The 21,114-nt window shown below is 36.7% G+C and overlaps 1 protein-coding gene across 4 annotated transcripts in view; it reads right to left on the reverse strand.

Annotated features, from left to right (window-relative positions):
• The window catches only part of WDR64 (WD repeat domain 64), a 61,605-nt gene that overhangs the window by 6,706 nt on the left and 33,785 nt on the right, over positions 1-21,114 (reverse strand). For 2 of the 4 annotated variants that reach the window (XM_031592422.2, XM_090135359.1), the window contains 12 exons: positions 18,766-18,914; positions 17,063-17,186; positions 15,638-15,807; positions 12,570-12,746; positions 11,092-11,222; positions 7,780-7,872; positions 6,872-6,974; positions 5,689-5,731; positions 3,812-3,945; positions 2,434-2,539; positions 735-796; positions 244-353 (listed from right to left, as the gene is read on the reverse strand). In XM_031592422.2, coding sequence (XP_031448282.2) covers positions 244-353; positions 735-796; positions 2,434-2,539; positions 3,812-3,945; positions 5,689-5,731; positions 6,872-6,974; positions 7,780-7,872; positions 11,092-11,222; positions 12,570-12,746; positions 15,638-15,807; positions 17,063-17,186; positions 18,766-18,914 — 1,402 coding nt within the window. The remainder of the gene's footprint in view (positions 1-243; positions 354-734; positions 797-2,433; positions 2,540-3,811; positions 3,946-5,688; positions 5,732-6,871; positions 6,975-7,779; positions 7,873-11,091; positions 11,223-12,569; positions 12,747-15,637; positions 15,808-17,062; positions 17,187-18,765; positions 18,915-21,114) is intronic. The other 2 variants (XM_090135358.1, XM_031592432.2) reach the window with 2 other exon arrangements.

A 21,114-nucleotide genomic window follows, 5' to 3' on the forward strand; every position in this document is an offset into this window, starting at 1 on the left:
TGTTTCTTACGTGGTCAAGAATACGGTGTTGAAAGAAAATGAGAGTCTTGTAAAAGGTCTGACTTAATGAGAAAAGTAGAAGCGTTTACATTAAAAACTTAGTTCTTAGAGGTGCAGAACAGAAAATGTGCCCAACGTTGTACTTTATTTGTCCAAGTCTGTATGTGAGTCCATCAAGAAGAGGATTTTAGGAGGCAGCTCAACTAACTGGCCTGGAAGTAAGAAGTATTATTTATCTTGTACCTGACTGAACCATCAACAGATGCTGTTACTACCACATTTTTCTGCTCTTCGTAAAATAAGTCAATGACTTCAGCAGAGTGTGCCGTCCAACAGAGCTCCTCCTTTATTTGCTGAGGGGAAAAAGCAACATGACCACATTTTAGGCAGTTCTGTATATCACTGTGGTTACTGGCTTAGTGGTTTTATCAGCAAGGCTTTCTGAAAATTAAGTGATGAGGCTGCAAATGGTATATGGTAGAAATTCTGCTTAGAAGACAGGGATAAATTCATTCTAATGTAACCTCTTTTAACACAATAGGATACTGCTATCAGCATTTTACTTACAGCTTTTTGTTTGTTGGTTGGTTTTTCATGGCATCAAATTATTATTTGATTACCTTTATGTGCAGGAAACCATTTTAGTTCCCATAGAGGTCTGAATCCATTTTTTTCACTATTTGTCTTATCCCAGTATACTATTCAGGTTAAGAAAATGTCAGATTTTCCCTTACATTTTTACTGTTTTGTGGATCTTCTAAGAATGAGACAATGCTCCAGCACATAATATGTCCTTCTATTTAAAAAAAGGAAAAAGCAAAACGTCAATAAATTTCATTATTGCTACACAGTTTCTTGTTGCTAACATATGCTCTTGGTAAACACCAGGCAGAATGACAAATAAAAAAAATCACAGGTCAATGGAAATTCTTTTAATGGGAAAATCACTATCTCATTATCAAGCACACAGAGTACAAAATAATACACATTTAGTAATATGCAAATAAATACACATATCATTTTGAATAATGTTTCTTTAAATAGATTTGAAATGGAAAGAATGCAGAGTTCTTTCCTTGAGTGACAAGAATTAATAACAAGAGTAATCTTTTTCAGACTCTTATCTATTACACAAACTAGGTATGAGTTTCTGAGGATGAAAAACTATTTTTCAATCCTGGTAAAATGGACAAAGTTTGTGATTAATTGCATATATAGTGAAGGCTTAATGTTATACAACCTTCTAGTGCACTTAGGTGGAACCAGAATCAAGGAACCATTTTTCTCATGACTTGTGACCGCTCAATTTCCTACCTAGGCTCCCTCTTCCCTGCTGATGTCACCTCTTACATCCATAATTTCTACTACTAGACAGAGGAATTTTTTGTGTTATTCCAGCCTTCATATTGGACACATCTGACTTCTAGGACTGAGCATTATCAAGCAAGGAAAAACGAAAATTGGTAAAGAGAACAAGACACTGACATTAGCACTGCAGATGCAAGAGAAGAGTGCAGAAGGCATGAAAAGCACATACATCAGTGGCGCAAACACAAAAGGACAAAGGGAGAGTGTCAGATGAATAGGTAATAGGATGGATGCTTTTCCGCAGTTAATTGAAATCTTGTTCAGTGTGTACCACCTGATTGATTTGAATCAATGAAGACTGAAACTCCTCTTCATTTTCAGCATTTCAGTCTCCTGGTCAATTTTGAACCAGATAAAATAAAAAAGAATAAAAAACAAACAAACAAACAAAGAAAAACCCAAACACCTGAATCCATCCTAATGTTGATAGCATAATAGCAGGAAACCAGTAGAAAACAGTTCTAACAGATTCTTCAGTGGCACATGACAGGACAAAAATCTCATATGATAGATGCAGAAGAGGAAAAGAGGAATGGAGAGGTTTCAAGGAGAATCAGACAGGAGATAAAAGCCAGATTTGGTGTGAAATTAAGTCTAACAGTGTGCTGCTAGCACAGACCATAAGTTCTTTCTTTCCTTACATAGCAGTGTACCGATGAGGCCATTACCGTGCACAGCACATCAGCGTCTAAATCGTGGCTCTCAGTACAGACACAGGATCAGGTTTTTATTTAGTTATGTTACTGCAGGTGTGACATTTTTGTTTGTTCATAGTAGCCTTTGGTATTACTACACTAATTGAGATGGAAGATGTATACAGATTTTGTAAATAAAGAAAACTGCAATGTCTTTTTCAAAGAATATTGATAATGCTACTAATCCTAAACTTTAATCTACCTGTCTTTCGTATCAGGAAATACCATTTTCAATTGTTTAATTATAGCTTTGACAGAGAAAGTCTAGGAGCATTTGCACCTTCATTTTCACATTTCTGGCACATTAACAGCATGCTCTTATGTAGTTCTACAAACTGTCCTGAGCAGAATGACTAGTACATTCACTTACCCTTACTGCCTGCCAGAAGCATTTTAGTAGAGATGTCTGTACATATTGCTGTTAGAGAAACTGGATGATATTTTGAAAATGGCAAAATTTCTTTCAGTAAGTTCCCCTAAAATAGAATAATTAACATCACATTTTTCTTTATAACATCTTCATGAAAAAAAAAAAAGCATCAGAAGTTGAGTGCTATTGGTTTGATCTGTTCAGCATTATCAAGCTTATACCCATCCGGAGTACTGCTGAAAAGGTAGTTTCCTAATCTAATGAACAACCAACATAGCTGAGATATATTCTTCTGGATTGTCATCTCTTCTACATCAAAACCACAACAAATTTTATTCTTCAGGCAATTCACAACTCAACTGTACCTATCTCAACTTCAACACTTACCTCTAATTTGCCATGAAATATCACTATGCATTTCATTTTCTTCTGAACTGTCATTTCTTGCTGAAAATACACACATGATGTCTCCACCACCAACCGGTTTTGTTTTCAAGCAAGTACTAGTAGCCTTTCTCCCCTACTGTCCTGTCAGGTCTGGGAGGTGAGGGAAAGTAATGCAGATAAGGAGAATCTTGACAGTGCAATGATGATGTCAATGATGACATCACCATCATTTGAACTTGGGAATGCTTACAGGAATCTAAGCAAACAAAGTCTGTACCTACTGTGCCAACATTTACCATTGTATTGGTTTCATTTTTGTTTTTTTTTTTTATAAAACATCAGCAAAAGCTACTTCACCATCTTTCTGAAGAATTCTCCCTAGAATTTGCATTTTCTGTTATACAGGAAGCTAGGGCTTCCTGTTAGGCTCCTCCTTCAATGTGTATTTACTTTTCATCTTTTGTTTAGAATAACATGCTTTCTGGAATAGTCTTATGGATTTGATATGATACAACTACTAAGTCATTGGCATTCTGTTTCAAGACTGGCTTTACATGATTATAGCTAGAGATCAGACATGATCAGATACTATTCTCTCCAAATTTGTAAACCTACTAGTGCTACGTGGCTTCTGAAATGCTCCGGCCATATTTCTCCTCATCAGAGCCCAGGATACTCTGCTTTGTGTATTATGCTTTCTTAAATGGTACATGAAGTGGGTGAAAAATCAGTTCCTACACTTTCACATAACTTTACAGCCAGTTTTCATTATAAATCATGTTTCTTCGTTTTCCTCTGGATATTATTCTCCGTTACCATCATTAAAGCAGAACTATTTTTTGTCTGTGGAAAAAACTCTTAATTAAAAAAAAAACAAAAAACAACAACAATGAAATATCTACTGCTGCTACTTGAAAAGCAGGTTTCCAAAGATCAGTCGAATTAACTTATCAACAGTCCAATCCCATCCCAAATACATTCAGAAAACTACCTGAACACTCCATAGGTAGATGCAGCCATTTTCATGAGCAGAAGCCAGTACTGGTGAGTATCTTCTTACATCCCTGGGTAATTGTGCATTCGTCTTCGAGTACTGGATATACCTACACCTAAATGTATCTTCTGCTTTGGAACACAAATGATCACACATTTTCTAAAAAGCTACAAAAGTAGCTAAAAAGTACAGAAATTACATAACACTAGAAAAAACTGAATTTGAAAATAAACTCCAACATCAAGGTAGCATTATGAAAATGCTACAGAAATGGATAGAAGACAACTGACAAGAAATGAAAACAATCTTAATGGCATCATGTAAACTGGCCAGCATTATTACTCCAAGAACATTATTCAGAGCATAGCAACAGATTTTACAGAGTGAGAATGATTTTACTTAGTGAGAATGAAAGAGGTGATCAGGACAGCTGAGAAGCAGTTCTGAAGCCTCTGCATGAGGGTTTCAGAGATGACTATAAATTTAGCAATTAAATGAAGTTTAATAACTAAATGACACTTACTGATTCTGAAATCATAGATTTTTATACTCATTTCTCAAATTCAAAGATAAATTCAAGGTAGTGGTCACAGCCTTTTCTGAGTTCCTGCTGTGATTTGACTTCCCCAAAATTAGAGATGCTGGGGAGGAACGTAGAGGAATGTACATTCACTGGGGGCAAGACATAGCATGAGTGTCTATTTCATAGAGCAGCTATGAGACTTAGGAATATTCTGTTTTCAGAGCATGCTTCCTTTGCTGAATATATTTAGCCTAAAACCAGATTTCAGGGGACCACATTTGTTATTGGGAAAATCTGCTATCAAGCAGAGGATGTTCAAGGGTCTCAGAAGAATCTAGAGGATCTACTTCTCACAAACGCACCAACTCCCTTTGCACAGCTTTAACTCTTAAGCACTTGGCTGCCTATTTTTTTCTGTTGTTTAAAGATATATAGAAGGGCTGTTCCAAAAGTAATTACTCCTATTTTATTATGTTGGCACATCAAAGGCAGATGTTTGTGGTATGATAGTAAAGTTGAACCTTCCCAACAGTATTCTGTTACATGTTATTGCCATGTGACACATGGCAGCAGAGGTGCAGTCTGAAAAAATGGTGGCTGACATGGAAGTGCATAAGAAGCAAAGATGAGTCATTTAATCCCCCCACATGGAAAAAATGGCACCCACTGGTATTCATTGGCACAGTGAGGTGATGAGTGGTGTGTTTCAGCAGTGCTGACAGCAACATGATGACAAGCCATGTTCCAGTGAGCCATGCAGATTTTTCCTAAGTGCAGCACACAGGCTCTTGTTCATCACTAACAAAAACTAATGGTGGTGAATATGTTGAAAAATAGTGTTTTGTAGCTGAGAATTTACTCTACCAAATAGTATTATCATGCTCTTTGAGTATGTTGTCACTTCCATGTAAATAAGTATGAGGCATTACTTTTGGAGCAACCTATGTACTATAAGAAAGACTTTTCCTACTAACTTGATTGTGAACATTATTCACATGCATTTATTCACACTCAACTCAAGTTGGCTTTCGCTTTACCATTTCAAAAATTCATTGCTTGAAAGCTTATGTGGGAGATAAGTTTCTATTATTGACAATCCAAAATTCTGCAAATCATGTCTATTTAGAAAACAAAGCAGTTGAGCCTTTCAGATCCTGCATCCTGACCTACCTTTCCAGAAATAACTACAAAGCAGGGTTGAGAAAAACTGAAGTGTATCATCCAGAAAACCAGTGGTAGCTCAGTTATTCTAAACTCAGTTTACCAGACAAATTGACATAGTCACTATGGTAATCTGGGCAGAACGCAGGGATCGACAAGAAAGATAATGAAAACCAACGGTTCTCCATACCTGCTGTTATCTGAGTACTATTTTCATAACTTCTGGCATTTTCCTAGAAGCAAAGAATAAAATGTAACAATTATAAAATGGAGCTAGGCTAAGAGCACACTAAAGGTAAATTTGGCTGAAGGGTATTTATTTTTCAGGAAAAACAAAATTTGTCATTTGTAGTCATACGAACATGCCCTACATCTCTTAGTGAATATAATTCCAAATATTCTTATTGTCATTATGGTCTTGAGTAAAGATGGAAAAAATGCATGAATAGCTACTATATTTACTCATGTCTAGATCTTCAGTGTGAGAACTGTTGCATTTGTTTCTCATTATATTGGCTTCTGAGGAGCCCCAAGACTGACAGTAATCAGTATTGGCTTCAAAAATTGCTAAGTCAAATAAATTGTGTCTATGAGTGTTTGAGGTTTCTCAGAAGAAAGTCTTTTTAGCCTTATCCTATCAATCTGCAAGAGTTGATGTTTTGGGCTTTTGAGGATCTTTTTGAGAACTGCAAATGGCTGTTCATTTTGTTATTCAAATAACAACATACCACGGAATATTGTATATTTTAATTAGACTTGTGTCTACTTAGGAATCTATGAAAGTGCTCTACTGAAACAAAATACTGGAAAAAAAACTGAGAATGAGCAGGATTTTCTTCCCCTCACCTAATTGCTACTTATTGCACTGCAGATATGTCGTATTCTTCTGGCATAAAAGGACTAGGAGTATCACGAAACTCATAATGCAAAAATGTGCAGATTGAGATACAGGCAGCTTGATGGTAAATTTAAAAACATCATTTGAAAATGCCCTTGAAACTGCATCCAAGTAAATGTGGTTGCAACGTTGATACAATCCTCTTTTTATTCAAGTACTTTAGAATTTGTCTGTTTGACCTTCCCATTCTAGTTCTTCATACTCCTGTTTGAAAGTCAGAATTACTAGTGACAAGCATTTGACACACACTTTGGTAGTCAAATATTCTGTGTAGCAGAGAGCTAGCTGCCAAATAGAATGTGTTCTTAATTTCCCACCTCATTCCCACTGCAAGTTGAAAGTTCTTATTTTCTGTAATTCTTGATCCTAAGTTCTGTGCATGGCTTTATGGAGAGATTTTAGTAAGCTATGATTTTAAAACCTAAAAAGAAATTAGTTTTTGATGCTACTGAATCCCTGAAACTGCTATACCCACCTTATTTTGATTCAAATAGCTGTTCTTGTGCTCTGGGAGATCATCAGTATCACTATCAATATCACTACTCACAATAGCAGTAGAGGATAGAGAGCTAATTTTCCTGTATGAAAAAAAGAATAACTGGACACAGATGGTCAAAAAGAGCTCTGACAGTCTTGAAGATGCTGTTTGCTATCTGGAAATCAACATGATCCAGTATAATAAAGCACAATAAGATATTTCCTGAAATGATTGGACTGACTAGACTAAGAATTGCTGGTGTTTCAGAAATTTATGCAAGTAACTTGGTAAGATTTACATTATTACACAGCCAAAATCTCTCCTATCAAGACTTTTGAGCAAGTGAATTCCATAGTATGTCAAAATTAACACTGATATTCACTCTCCAAAAGTGAAGAGGGAAAATTCACTGCATTTCAGTGAGTTTTCCCTTTTCATTTTACATAGTGTTTTTCTTTGCAAAGAGTTTTCAGCTAATTACAAAAATGATTTTCAGTTTGTTAAAATAATGCTCAGAAGTAGGATTGTGTGGAAGGAGAAAAAAGTTGGATGTAGTGTTTCATGTCTGTTTCTGAGTCAAGATAGGTCAAGGAGACTCCATAATCTTCTGGCCACACTGTGCCAGAACTCCATCATCCGCACAACACAGAAGTGATTCTTGATGTTTAGATGGAACTTCTTGCATTTCAGTTTGTGCCCACTGCCCCTTGTCCTGGCACTGGTCACCACAGAAAAGAGCCTAAAAGGCCTAATATCACTACCGACAGTTTAAAAATGGGAAAGCAAATTAACCATTTGAACTTGATTAAATACAAAACAATTTCCAGTTTAAATATGGTTTCTTGGTTAAAGATTACGGTAGAATTTCAAATGATAACCCTTGTCATGGTGGAAGTCACAGTTACCTGGAAGAGGAAGCACTATGCATGAGGAATAACACAGCATTGACTCCTGATGCTTGAGGAACTGAAGCCTGGCTGTTCTCATTAATTTTACACCTGAAAAATAATGAGGTTTGTACTGAATATATCAGATATGTTGTGTATCGTTTTCAGAAAATCTTGTAGGCTTCATTCACAATCTAAAAGTTTATACATTTCATTTCCTAAAAGAGCAAGTCATCTAAGGTTTTAGACAGCAATTTATGTTAAAATTAACCAGTTACATTACTATTAGAAAAATACCTTGTTCCTGGCATTCAAGCCAGTCATGTGTGTGAATTCTGGGTAAAATATTTTCTCTACAAAGCAACGACTTACCCCTCATACGGGGAAGCAAACACAAAAAGACAAACGTAGAACTGCAGTTTTTATTATTTTCTGGGGTTCAAGTAAAACTCAGCTCACTTTTTCCACAAATGTGCCAATTCTACACTTTACAGATGATGTGAAACTGTTGGAGTGGGTAGCTAAGTCTAGAGTTTTTATGGTCTTAAAAAGGCATATATTCCATTTCCAACACAGAAGATTGGCTGTACTACACCACTCAGTCTAACCAGACACATTTAACTGTTCACTTTTCTGATGTACCAATTCATTCCATGCAACAATTTTTTGGAAATATCCTGCCTTTCCATTTTGTTAATTTCACTGAAAGTTTTACTCGCAAACATCTAAAATCACTTCATATTTCTCCTTGTTAAATATGACTTCTAGTTTTCTAGGTATAGAGAATTTTGACCTCAAAGTAACCACTGAAAAACTGCCAGTAATTACACTACATATTCCACCTCCCAAAGAGGTACCTGATTCATACATTCTGATGAAGTAAAGGTAGGTTTTCTACCTTTCCTGTTTCCACTGTGAATAAATAATTGACTAGACCTGGGTTCATGGATCATTCTTGTCTTGCAAACTGGAACTGCTCCAAAATAACAATAGGAATAAGAAAAAAAAGTTCTCCCTTTGCCTTATGTGCTGCAGAATATCTTGTAGCATAATAGTTAAAGAACTCTTGTGAAAGCTGTGCGTTTAAAACCATCCAGATAGAAATAGGAATTGAGCCCATATCTCCAAAGTACTGAGGAGTAGCCAGGGGCTTACTGAGTGAAGAGGATTTTCAATGTTGCAGCTCTGTGAAACAAGCTTTTTATTTCTTCTTTGTCACAAACATCTGAGCTAGGCATTTCAAGATGAAGAGAGCATTTTCCCCTGATAAATTTTTGTACTCTTTGAGGTGAAGAAAATGAAACAAGTTTTCAGGTCATGCTAATTCAAAACATAGTTTCTTCCCCTCAGTTCGACTTCCAAAAAAACTTGCACTAATTAATCAAGAATTTTTAAATTAATACTACTGATCTATTTAAAGTATTTGCTAGAACTAGGCAAAATTGATTAGTGACACTCAAAAATACTTGGTGTGGCATCTTATCTGGGCAGCCAGCCATCTGAATCACAAAGGCTTTTCAACAAAATGCTGCTACTGCCTGGTGAGTGGGCAGTAAAAATAAACAAACAAAAACTTTCTGTAAAATGTCTAAAAGTAAGGATAGATATTTCAAAAGGTGAGTATTTTAATCAGACTTGAAGGTAAGACTAAGAAGATATCTGAAACCAGAAAGAGCAAAGAGAGGCAATACCACCAATATAGGCCAAGGGAAAAAATACTGAATTGCAAATAGTTATTAGAACAGTACAAAGGTCAAAAAAGACTAGAGGATAATACAGAAAATTGAAGTAACAAAAATTATAGCCAAAACAGTTCTTTAACAATCCTCTCCAGATGAATTTCTTTTATCTAAAATAAAAATAGTTACTTAGCTTTCACTGGTTGTGTCACTTTTCTTGCTATTTATTGAATAACTCAGTTTTCTCTGTTGACACTTTCCCCCTTTTCAAGCAAGCAGAGATATCTGCCCATCATCTTTAGCTTTTTGAATCACAGAATCATAGAATCACCAAGGTTGGAAAAGACCTAAAAGATCATCCAGTCCAACCGTTCACCTGTTGCCAATAGCTCCCACTAAACCATGTCCCTCAACACCACATCCAGTCTTTCCTTGAACACCCCCAGGGTCGGTGACTCCACCACCTCCCTGGGCAGTCCATTCCAGTGCCTGACCACCCTTTCTGAAAAGTAATACTTCCTAATGTCCAGCTTGAATCTCCCCTGCCATAGCTTGAATTTAATACCTTTCCACTGTTCTACCTTTTTCATTTTCAAGATCATGAAGATCCCTGCTTAATCCTTCAGTCTCAGCTCAATGGATTGTGACAGACTTGTTTCTGTCTGCCTCATTTTTAATGATTAGTTTGGTAATGCCATATCATCCCCCCAAAACAAGCCTAAAGAAACTTTTTACTGAAGGACAGCTGCATTTCTGTTTTGAAAGTACATCATAATATAATTAAATTCCAATCTGAAGTACAGAAACATGGTCTATTGGACATTTCTATTTCCCTTTTCAATGAATGGCTGGAACTCTGGTACACACTTGTGAAAGTCACCTCCTTGCTAGTGAGAAAAATATTTTGACTAATCATTAGTCCAACCAAACAAGAACAGTGGGATGATTCAACAGCCTATCTACTTCAACATTTGTACTCAGAAACACCATAAGATAAAAAGAAACCATGCAGTCTTTTGAAAGGGATATATAAGAGCCTACACCAAGTCTGCTTGTCCATTCCTACACTGCCAGAAATTTTCATATGAAAGTGAAAAAACATCTCAAAAATTGCTTATGTCAAAGCAAGAGTATGAATGACAACCTTTTTTTTTTTTTAGGTGCCTTTCTTTCCAAAAAAAATACGAAGAAATAAGTTAAAATAAAGAGCAGAACTACAATCACATCGGTCAGCAAGAATGTGATACATCTGTGATTATTAGCTGAAATAGTCTTATTTCTAAGTATCCTCCCAAACACAAAACTTCAAAAATAAGGACATTCTACAGCTCCACAGCAGCCACTAACCAATTACAGTGACTTGCTCAGTAAGTGTCCTTCAGTGGCAGTGCTGACATGTGAAAATGCTATTCTTGATTACTATGTTCCTTCCACATGTCACTCTTTTAATTACTTCTGCTAACTTCAACATGGGGACTAGCCAGCAAAGTAATCTGAAGTGGGAGAGAGAAAGGGCCAGACGAACTTCTGCTTTGACTCCTGCTTGATGATCATCCTTTACAGTTGAGCATGTTAGAATTTCCAATATGCTGTGTGGAAGGTTCATATGAAATACTGGAAAAGAAAATTCCTCCATAAAAGCAAGACTTACATGTATCTGACAGTGGCAGATTCAAAATCCCACAAAATTATCGCACCATTTTCACTTCCAGTAGTTATCAAGCTATGTCCTTCTACTTTTAAAACATCAAAGCACTTCATTTCCACAGAAGGTACAAATCCCTACAACGAACATTAAAAAATAACTTTAGTTGAAACAATGTGGACACTAAAGAATGACCTCTTTTAACTGCTAACTTAATATGATGCGTAAATCAACAGTGTATACAACAAATGCATATTCAGCGTTATTCTAACACTACTGTATTTGAGCTTGGCAGTAGCACCAGAAGGAAGCAGGGAGTGATAGCAATGGTAAACTCCCTGCTGCAGAGGATGAAGGCCTTCATCTACCAACCTTGCTATGCAGGGAGGTTTTCCGATTGGTGGGAGCTCACATTTGGAATATTATGAAGAGGCTGCTGGGGCTTGCCTGGCCTTCAGACTACTTAGTACACCCTGCATATCCCAGTGGATACAAATGATCCTGCTAGGAGAGATGTGGACTGTGTCAAAATTGACTACATAGCTCTGAGTATGATAATCAAAGGCATAGTAGTTCAGGTGGTTTTCTCCTTTATCTTACTTGACAGAGAAGGAATTGAGGTGGGTCAAAAACTGGATATGCAGCTTATATCAACAAAGATTTGTTTTAATGACCAGGGGACTGTCTTTGAGATTTGAAGAAGAAGCAAGTTGCACCTGACAAACACGAGCATAAACATATTTGCCAACAGGCTGACAAACCTATTGAAGAGAGGTTTAAATTAGGACTAACAAGGGACAGAAAGGATGATCAAAAATAAAGTGAGGAGGTTGTGGACCAGGTTGGCAAATAAGATACGTGGTGATGTAGATATGAGACCTCTTATCAACCAAACAGGAATGAATGAGCCTACTCTAAGTAAATGAACATAAATAAAGATCTTTCCACAGGACAGCACTGTGGAAAAAGTTTTCACACCTTACTAGGGAATTCACCACAACAGGATGCCTCTAGGACGTACCTGTACACCAGTGCATGCAGCAAGGGGAACAAGTAGGAGGAATCAGGGATGTGTTTGCAGCTGCAGGGCTTGTTAAACATGGGAATAGATATCACTTTAATACTATGCTTGACTTTCATGTGCCACTATTAGTGAAGGTCAAGCTATCTATAGCACTGAAAAAAAATTGATTTCTAGAAGATTCTTAATACAAGGACTTCAACTTCTTTTTTTGTACAGGAGTATGAAGCGTATATTCAGAGCTCCTTAACCATGGCAACAACAGTGCAATGAGTTATTAAGCAGATCTATCTCAGAAACAATAGCTCTCTAACATGATTTATTTAGAACTTCAGCGTACTGGAAAGTTTGGAATATTTAGCTGGTTCTTATCCTGTTGTTAAACCATGAGATTCTCAAGGGCACAGTAAACCTTTTACTTTCTAATCTTCTGTAAATGATGTGGAACTTTAGTGTTTCTCACCTCTGCATCACTGCTTAGAGAACTGGTATCAGGTGGTAGCTGGATATCTGGAAAAAATTCATGTTTTTGTAAAGTGTCTGGATTCAGTGACAGAAATTCAACTGGATTTCTTTGTAGAAACAACACTGCCTCAGGAAGCACCCACGTAACCTTTAGATATCTTTGAATTTCATTACCCTGTTAAAGTAATTAAATTAATGAAAGAGGGAGGAAAATATTTTGTTACTCATAAGAAAATGATCAGCAAGTGCGCATCAAAAATTTGTTTTCTGCCTATTTAGAAAAAAACATTTCAAACTTCATCTGGGTACGCAGTTTAATTTCCTTTTTAAACTATGTTAAGAAACTTGCATTGTAGCTGCTTATTTATTAACATGGAATCTTCAGTTCATATCCAGCATATTAGCAAAGCTGATGGTTATCTCAGTTCTGTGAGAAGAACAAGCCATACTTAAGCCATTGCTTTGAGTTATCAGTCCCTCCCCATTATGCCTAGAGCTCCTGCAAATTACTTCCACAGTTTTTCCGATTATTCCAAATTTTCTTCAGTACCAGTTTCTTTTTTAACCTTAATAATTCTGTTTTGGAAAATGGTACTAACATCAACTTCTTAGGTTTTCTCATATTCTGACAGTTGTCTCAAATTCAAGAACAGAGCAATAATTAAGATTTTACTAAGTCCTACAATATTAATTGCAAGGGACAAGAAAAGAAAAGAAAAATATGGGGAAGGAGTGAAAACTGTGAGAGAGTACAGTAGATTCTTCTAAAGAACAAACAGTTTTTGGAGTACTACTCAAGTTTATCTTGCCATCATGTTTAGAGCCTCTTTAAACTCTCATAATAATAACCTGCATTACTCATTATTACTGAAGCATTTTTATAGAAAAAGTAGTTCTGTAACTATATACAACAATAATATTAATTACTTAGAATCACATAAACATGGAAGAGATTAAACTCTTCACCAATCTGTTAGTCAAGGGGCATGTTTACATTACATGAATAACTCAGCAATTCAAGTACTAACACTGCAGAGTAGTTGGTGCACAGTAGTATTTCAGATATAGCTTAGTATCAAAAACGAACTCTGAATAAAACAGCTTTTTAGTAATAGGAGGATCAGAAATAACATATCACCAGCATGGGAGTGTAAAGATTTTAACTTAAATTACCTGTAAGTACTGAAAGTTTTAGAAATACCTTCCTTGCAACTAACACAGGCTTGGCTAAACCTATGCTTCCCTTGGCACAGCAAGCCTAGCAACCTTCTGGAAGAGTGGACTGAATGACCAAACTTGGAAGGGATCTGAATCTCTGTTTTAGCAGTCGAAGAGCGTTGGCTACCCTTGATTGTTGTCCTAGACAACAGGCCTAAACAAATCTGAGAACATCATTGCCTAATAACTGCTTCTCTTTGAAAAGAGAAGATATATTGTCCAGATAAGAATCAGTTCATTTTAGCATCTTCCTCTCTCACTTGTGTACATTCTATGCTCTTCCTGTACAATTGACCTAACTTTCCAAATGTATACTAGTTCTTTCACACCTAAAAGACATTACTGTGTATGCTAATGCATATACATATGTCATCCTTGTGTCCCTCCTTTGGAGTTGGTACAGAGGGGGGCCACAAGAATGACAAACAGGAAGGACATACATAGTCTCATAGTGACAGGACAAGGGGGAATGGCTTTAAACTAAAGGAGGAGTGACCTAGATATTAAGAGGAAATTTTTTACTTGGAGGGCGGTCAGGCACTGGAACAGGTTTCCCAGAGAAGCTGTGGATACCTCAACCCTGTAGGTGTAGCCAGGCTAGCTGGGGCTCTAGGCAACTTGATCTGGTGAGTGGCAGTGCTGCCCACAGCAGAGCGATTGGAACTAGATAACAGTTAGGGTCCCTTTCAACCCAAGCCATTCTATGATTCTATATGTTACACCACAGCAGTAAAATATGGAAATATGACTGAGTTTCTACTTGTGAAGGAAAGCAGTTGTTAATGGTACAGTCAGTAATAAAACATGAAGGGTATTGTTATAACAGCTAGATCTGCAGCTTTGTAAGTGAGCACTGGTTGTGAAAATTCCAGAGCAGCCAGAGTGAATTTACATAAATTTCTTGCTAAGGAATGCAATCAGGGCACCAGGCAGCTGCTTTCTAACACGGACGTTATCCTTAGGAGTAAAGGGGTACTTCCTGTCCCTTTGTGAACTGCAAGCTCATACACATTAGATGCACTGGGAGGGGAGCACTTGTCTATACAAGCCATGAAGAGTAAATGGCTCCAAGGTGTTCTGCATATAGCCATGACTCAATCTGTTCCAATTTTGTTCACTGTGAGGCTCCTGGTTTCAACCCATGCATGTAAACCCCAACTTTCTATTGTATCATATATGCCAGCTAAACAATGTGCTATAAAACATAATTTTTGATTCTCTTGTTTAAAAACTAATGGTGAACAGGATTGAGAGTTACAAAATTCTAGCACATGATAAAACCTCAGTGTTGCTCTGCAAACTTCCTGTCAATTATTCAGGTCATTGTAGTCCCTTTGCATCAGAGAGTCAGATCTCAGCCTCAGATGTTAACTTATGAAGATGAAGAAGAGAAATGAAACAGTTTTCAGGTGCAGAATCAGATTCTACAGCCACTTATTTGAGTATTCCCATTTACATTAATCAGTAACATCTGTATACACAAGTAAAAAAGATCTGGTCCTCCAGCAAATACAGATTAGTTTGATAACTGTGACAATTAGGAAATTGAATCAAAAGGCCTCAATCACAAACAGGAAATATTCATTTTCCATTATAGTGAGTACACGTAAAGAAATGATCAGAATGCTGAAAACAGCAATGGACTAATGAACTTAGAAAGAAAGAAAGCTAACTTGATGACTTACAGAAAGAGGGTTACTTCTTGATAATTTCTATAAGTTTATCTAGTGATTAATGAGAAAGTCTTGTTTTACCTTGAAAATTAGTAGCTAATGAATGAAATAATAATAATTAGAATGTATTAATAGGTATATATACACGCATATACATATAATTATGTTAAAAAACCTGAATGATTTTCATTTTCCCACTCTGTTCCAAAACAAGAAGAACATGTTGACTCTCAGTAGCCTTCAGATAGACTAGCTTCAGCAAGCAATGCTCATCTTTGCTGTGCTGGGTCAAAGGCAAGACTTTAACTTCCTGTCCACTGCCAAAATCCCAAATTTTCACTGTTCCTAGACAGGAAAAAGAAATACACACAAAAGGGAATGAACTTTCAACAACTGCTTGTGCTTCAAACTCAGGAATTTGAATTAGGACAGGGAAAGGAGAAGAAACAAGAAAATCCAATTGAAGGTGCAAAGCTAAGTCAATCGTCTTCAAGAAACTGTAACTGTGTATATATTTATTGAGAAAGCAAGCTTAGGGAGAAAAAAATATACCAAAAACTATTTTCGCCATTAATCCCACTATTATTTCATCCCTTCCATGCCCATTTTAGGCTGCAGCCCAGGATGAAAGGCCACAGTCTAGTTCACTACTGTTTCTGGATTAGTGTCATCGGAGAGCAAACAGAATGGTATGCAGTCAGGAAGAAGATCCCAGGCTCTGATATACAGCAAGGAGCAGAGCAACACAGTTGCTGGACTTGTCCCACAGGGCTAGTGGGGAGAAGAAGCTAGAGTATTATCTTAAGTGAAGCAGTGTCATGGTCTCATGGCTTTTCATCAGTATTACACATCATAATACCTTGCCTTGTCAAGGAAACGAGGCAAAACCATGACAGGCAGCTATTATTTATGAATCCAGTTTTGTAGGACTTGATAGCATTCACCTACAGTCATGCTATTAAGATCCATAGAAAGCTCAATCTACGTTGCAAAGTATAAAACTCTAAATATTATTCAGTATTCTGTGTGGAAAAAGGGCATTTTCTTTTTATGTGAGGCAGCCTTCATATATTTCATATATTTTAATAATTCAGGTGCGTACTTGAACATTTGAATGTGAGAAGAATTATTCTTCAATGTTTACAGATTACACCAAATATGTGAATATACTGGAGTGATCCTGTCACATTCTGTACAACTGATGCACCATAAATAACATGGGAAAAAGTCAGGAAACACATTATATATATATATATGCTACAGAGATCTAGGCCCAGAGATGAGGAGACATCTTTTCAGATCAAGAGCTTTGCAGGCATTTTTTCCACAGAGTCATAGACAAGTAAAGTGATTCTGTGTGAAAGTAACAGAGCCCCAGCAGTCAAAAATCACCTTTCTATGAATCACATATCAAATAAAACCTAACCAGGACAAAAAAAAGCCCTGTACTTCTTTGTGGGAATACTTCCTCCCATCTTGGATGAAAGCCAAAATTCATTCTATCACTAAGACAAAGTGGTTCAAGACAAAGAGTTCTGATTGCTTTTATGCCATTTCACGTAAACATAATAAAAATATGGGAATTATTTAGTTCGTTTACCATCACAAGCCCCAGTAGCAAGATAAAAACCATTTATTTCAATTGCTGCACAGGTCACTTCAACATTCAGCCCATGTGCATCTTCAATCTGGTATATTTGATATCCTGTTTCTAGGTCCCACACCTTAAAAAAAAAAAAAAAAAAATCATTTGTAGTACATCCTCTAAAATTCCTCACACATATTTTTTCTAGTGTAATTGTATAAAGATGCATACTTTCAAGGGCATATTTAAACTTCCCATGAAAAAAAATCTGTTATTTCAGCAGACTCAATAGCACACAACCATGTTCTTTTATTGAGATCCTACTGCAATTTCTCCAGATTCAACTGGATTTGTGAAGTAGCCACTCATGTCTTAAGCACTGTCTGGATCTGATGTTCTTCAGCAACAGATGCTGAAAACTATCTTGTAATTGTAATGTTGTTGTAGCCATCATGATCTAAAGAAGTTGGAGGCTTACAATGATAAATAACATCTTATTGAGAATACAGTATAGACAATTTACACAAATGAGCCTTCTGCCAAAAAAAATGGTATGCATTACCAACTGGCTCAATAAGAGAAGCTACTTCGCCCTACAGATCTTGCCACTTAACTTCATTAGTAATTAATGAAACCTGTAGGTCCTGAGCACTTAGACAACCAGTATCACACTGTTAATTACACCTATAATGATTCATTGTATTTGTCTATGGGTTTTCTGATATTTGTCTAGCAACTACTTATAGTGGTTCAAATGCAAATGGTAAAATTGATACACATTTAATATTTAAAATAGCGTTTCAACAGTTAGTAGTGATAAAAAGTAACAAATGAGAGACATCTCCATGACTTTATTTTTCTTGTTAACTGGTTGTTATATTCAACACTTCTCTTTCACTGCATGACTAAAATCCTACAGGCTCAGAACAACATGTTCGAAGAAACTGAAAGTAAAAAGGATCTGCAGAAGGTCAGCAAATTGGCTCCAGATCTGCTAGTCAAACAGAAACAGAATCAGAAAAAAAAAGGAATAACAGGAAGATAAAAAATCAGGTTCTGTGGTTTGGTCACACTGAATGCACCATAAAAACTTTCAATTTCAGTTGAAGAATCTTTTTTATGTCAAAGCAGCATCTTTTACATACTTTCACAAAGTGATGTTATTCATGTTTCATACCAATCCACAGAGCATCTGAAGGATGTTTTATATCCCACTAAGCTGTCTGGGACTCAAGCATTTACTATACTTCCAGCGATGTTCATGAGACATGCCTTCTGGATCAAAGAATGCAATTAGGCTTGCATAAATTATTGTTTGGATACATATTTGATGTGGCATTTAAAATTTTCCTTTGCAGCTACTAAATAGACAATAGACTTTTACTACTATTGCTGTATTATCCATTCCTGATAAAGTGAAGTGTACCAAAATATGGCCAAAGGAAATAAAAGCACAACTGAAATTGGTGCTTCTGAAGCCTTGCTCAATCTATCTGGTGCTCACAGTACAAGTCAGAGAAGTAGTTTTCTAATAAAATTAATGATTTATCATGGCTATCACTTCCCTGAAGAATTTGAGCACGAAAATGGTCACAAAGCTAACTCTTTAAATAATAAACACTAGTAGCTTAACTAACTGCCCAATAACTCATTTGTAATTAAAAAAAAAAAAAAAATCTGAAACTTTTTCAGCTTAAAGGACAACAACTTACACTCACCTTCAGTATTGACTCAGAGCAGACAGTGAGGATTTGGTGAAAAGCCCTGTTATAAGCCAGAACATTTATGCTTTTCTCATGTGTTTTTGGGACCTGCTTTGTATCTTGTATCATGTGCATTAGAGGATAAATATCAATGACAGTTGACCCTGCATGTAGTGAGACAAGAGAGCATATTTTACAGAAAGGTTCATATAAGGAGAAGTGTTCGTTTGAGTTTTTTCTGAAGAGCATAAGGAATAAGTTTTTTGAGACTGTTCTTGGAAAGAGAAAATTCAGTTAAACAATAGTTAAGTATTTCCCTGCCTCAAGCCACTTCCTTGGACATGAGACAATTTTATCTACAGGCAGTAAGATCTCTCCTGTACCTTCCTTTATACAGCAATGCAGGTCTGAATAGAATTTCACCTTCTGGTGCTCTCTGATCAGAAGGATTGCAAAGACAGAAAGACAGACAAAGAAAAGGAGAAGGCTTCTACAAGGCAGGCTTGCAATCCAGACTCCTATTTCAGTTCCAGTAATAGCTACAGTCTAACAGCAGCATAACAGTCAGCAGTAAATATGCAGCAAAGGATGGAATTGCATTAATTCTTGGCATGAGCACAGGCACACAGGACTGCAGTTTGGAAAAAGACACAGAAGAAAAGCTGCGGTAGTATTGAAATGAAGCATGGTGAGCCATAATACATGGATGTTAGTGAACAAATAACTGAAAATCTCCTTCATAAAATCAGGTACATAGCCATAAGAATTAATGTACCCCCCACATACAGCCTCAAGTCTTTTGTCCAGTTCAGGAGCATGGGGACATTCACTTAACCTTTTAATGACACCATTAACAGAGTCCAGGACTAGATTTTTACAGATATTTGGGCACAGCTCCAAGCTTTGTCCTTATAAACAATTTCATTTTCATGAGGACTTAGCCATGTAAAACCACTACGTTACTACGCCTTGAAAATCTCATGAAGTGAAATTTCAACATAAGATTCTTTCTATACCTTTTAGTGATTAAGCATATTTATAAACTAGTCTGATTAGTATTCCGATTTGTGGACTCCAACATATGTAGGTTTACAACAGGCTTATTAGCACAAATATTCAACAGAAGCTGACAGGTCATCGAAAACAACAGATTTCACGTTCATCTCAGATTTGACAAGCTTTTTACCTTTTTCTTGGTGCAAATACTGAAACAAGACGTCTCCAGATACAAAACAATGACCTTATTTCTCTGATAAGCCTCAGGTTTCTCTAGCCTGAGAACAGGTTCAAAGCTAAGGAATCCAGGATTTCAGTGACCATGTCTTTGGTCCAAAGTCTGCTGGTTTCCAGGTTCTCTTCCTTAGATACAGAGGGCTAAAATACTTAGTGACACCTGTGAATCTCTAGGCCCTCAAAGATTCCATGCTCCTTGCTATGAAGTTAAGAAGCAGAGCCAAGAAACATTGGGATGAGTTCCCACAATTTCTAATTCCTGATCAAGTGGGTCTTCTGGCATCTCCAAATGGAAGGAGGGTACCAGAGAAAGGCGGAGTCCAGGAATATCAGCAGCTGAGTAGCTTTTAACAAAGGACAAGTCTACAGAGTAGAACAGGTAGCTTATTCTTTCTCAGAAAGGTTTGCCTTGCCTTCACAAAAGCCTTGATCATTTACTGTTTCCGATTGTTAATTTCTATGCTGCATATTTTCATACATATTTCCATATTTAAATTAGCAAAACATATGCTCACTTCAGAGTGATCTTACTATGCAAATAGCCTCACCTCTCACATTCTGTACATTTCATACACATTATTCCTTCATTCAACACTTATGGAGACCAAACAGTGGATGCAAGTACAGTGAGGCTGTGGGTGGTGAGTTTCAGTGATGTGAAAGACAGCCATAATCCAGATGGCCATGCACAGCTGTCACACCACAAAATGAAGAATGTCTCAATCAGCTCATCCATACAAATTGTTGGATTACAACCAAGGAATTTCGTATGGAACTGAATATCAACTTCAGAGCATTGGAAATGATTGTGGCAATGCTAGAATATTGCAAAGCTTGCAACATGTGTGTCCCACAGATGCTCACATAGGAACAGAAAGAATACCATATGCACATTTGTCAGGACCTACTGAACCAATACGAGGTTGAAGGTGACAGTTTCTTTTATTGAATTATTGCCAGAGATGAGAGTCACCACTACAAGCCAGAGTCAAAACAACAGTCCATGGAGTAGCAATGTGAATTCACCACCGAAGAAAAAGTCCAAGATGCAGCCCCAACTAGGCAAAGGCATGTGCACTGACTTTTAGGATAGAAAATGAGTGATCCATCTAGATTTCCAGAGAAGACACC

Source organism: Phasianus colchicus, chromosome 2, assembly GCF_987193195.1.
Source record: "Phasianus colchicus chromosome 2, bPhaCol1.hap1.1, whole genome shotgun sequence".
Taxonomy (NCBI): domain Eukaryota; kingdom Metazoa; phylum Chordata; class Aves; order Galliformes; family Phasianidae; genus Phasianus; species Phasianus colchicus.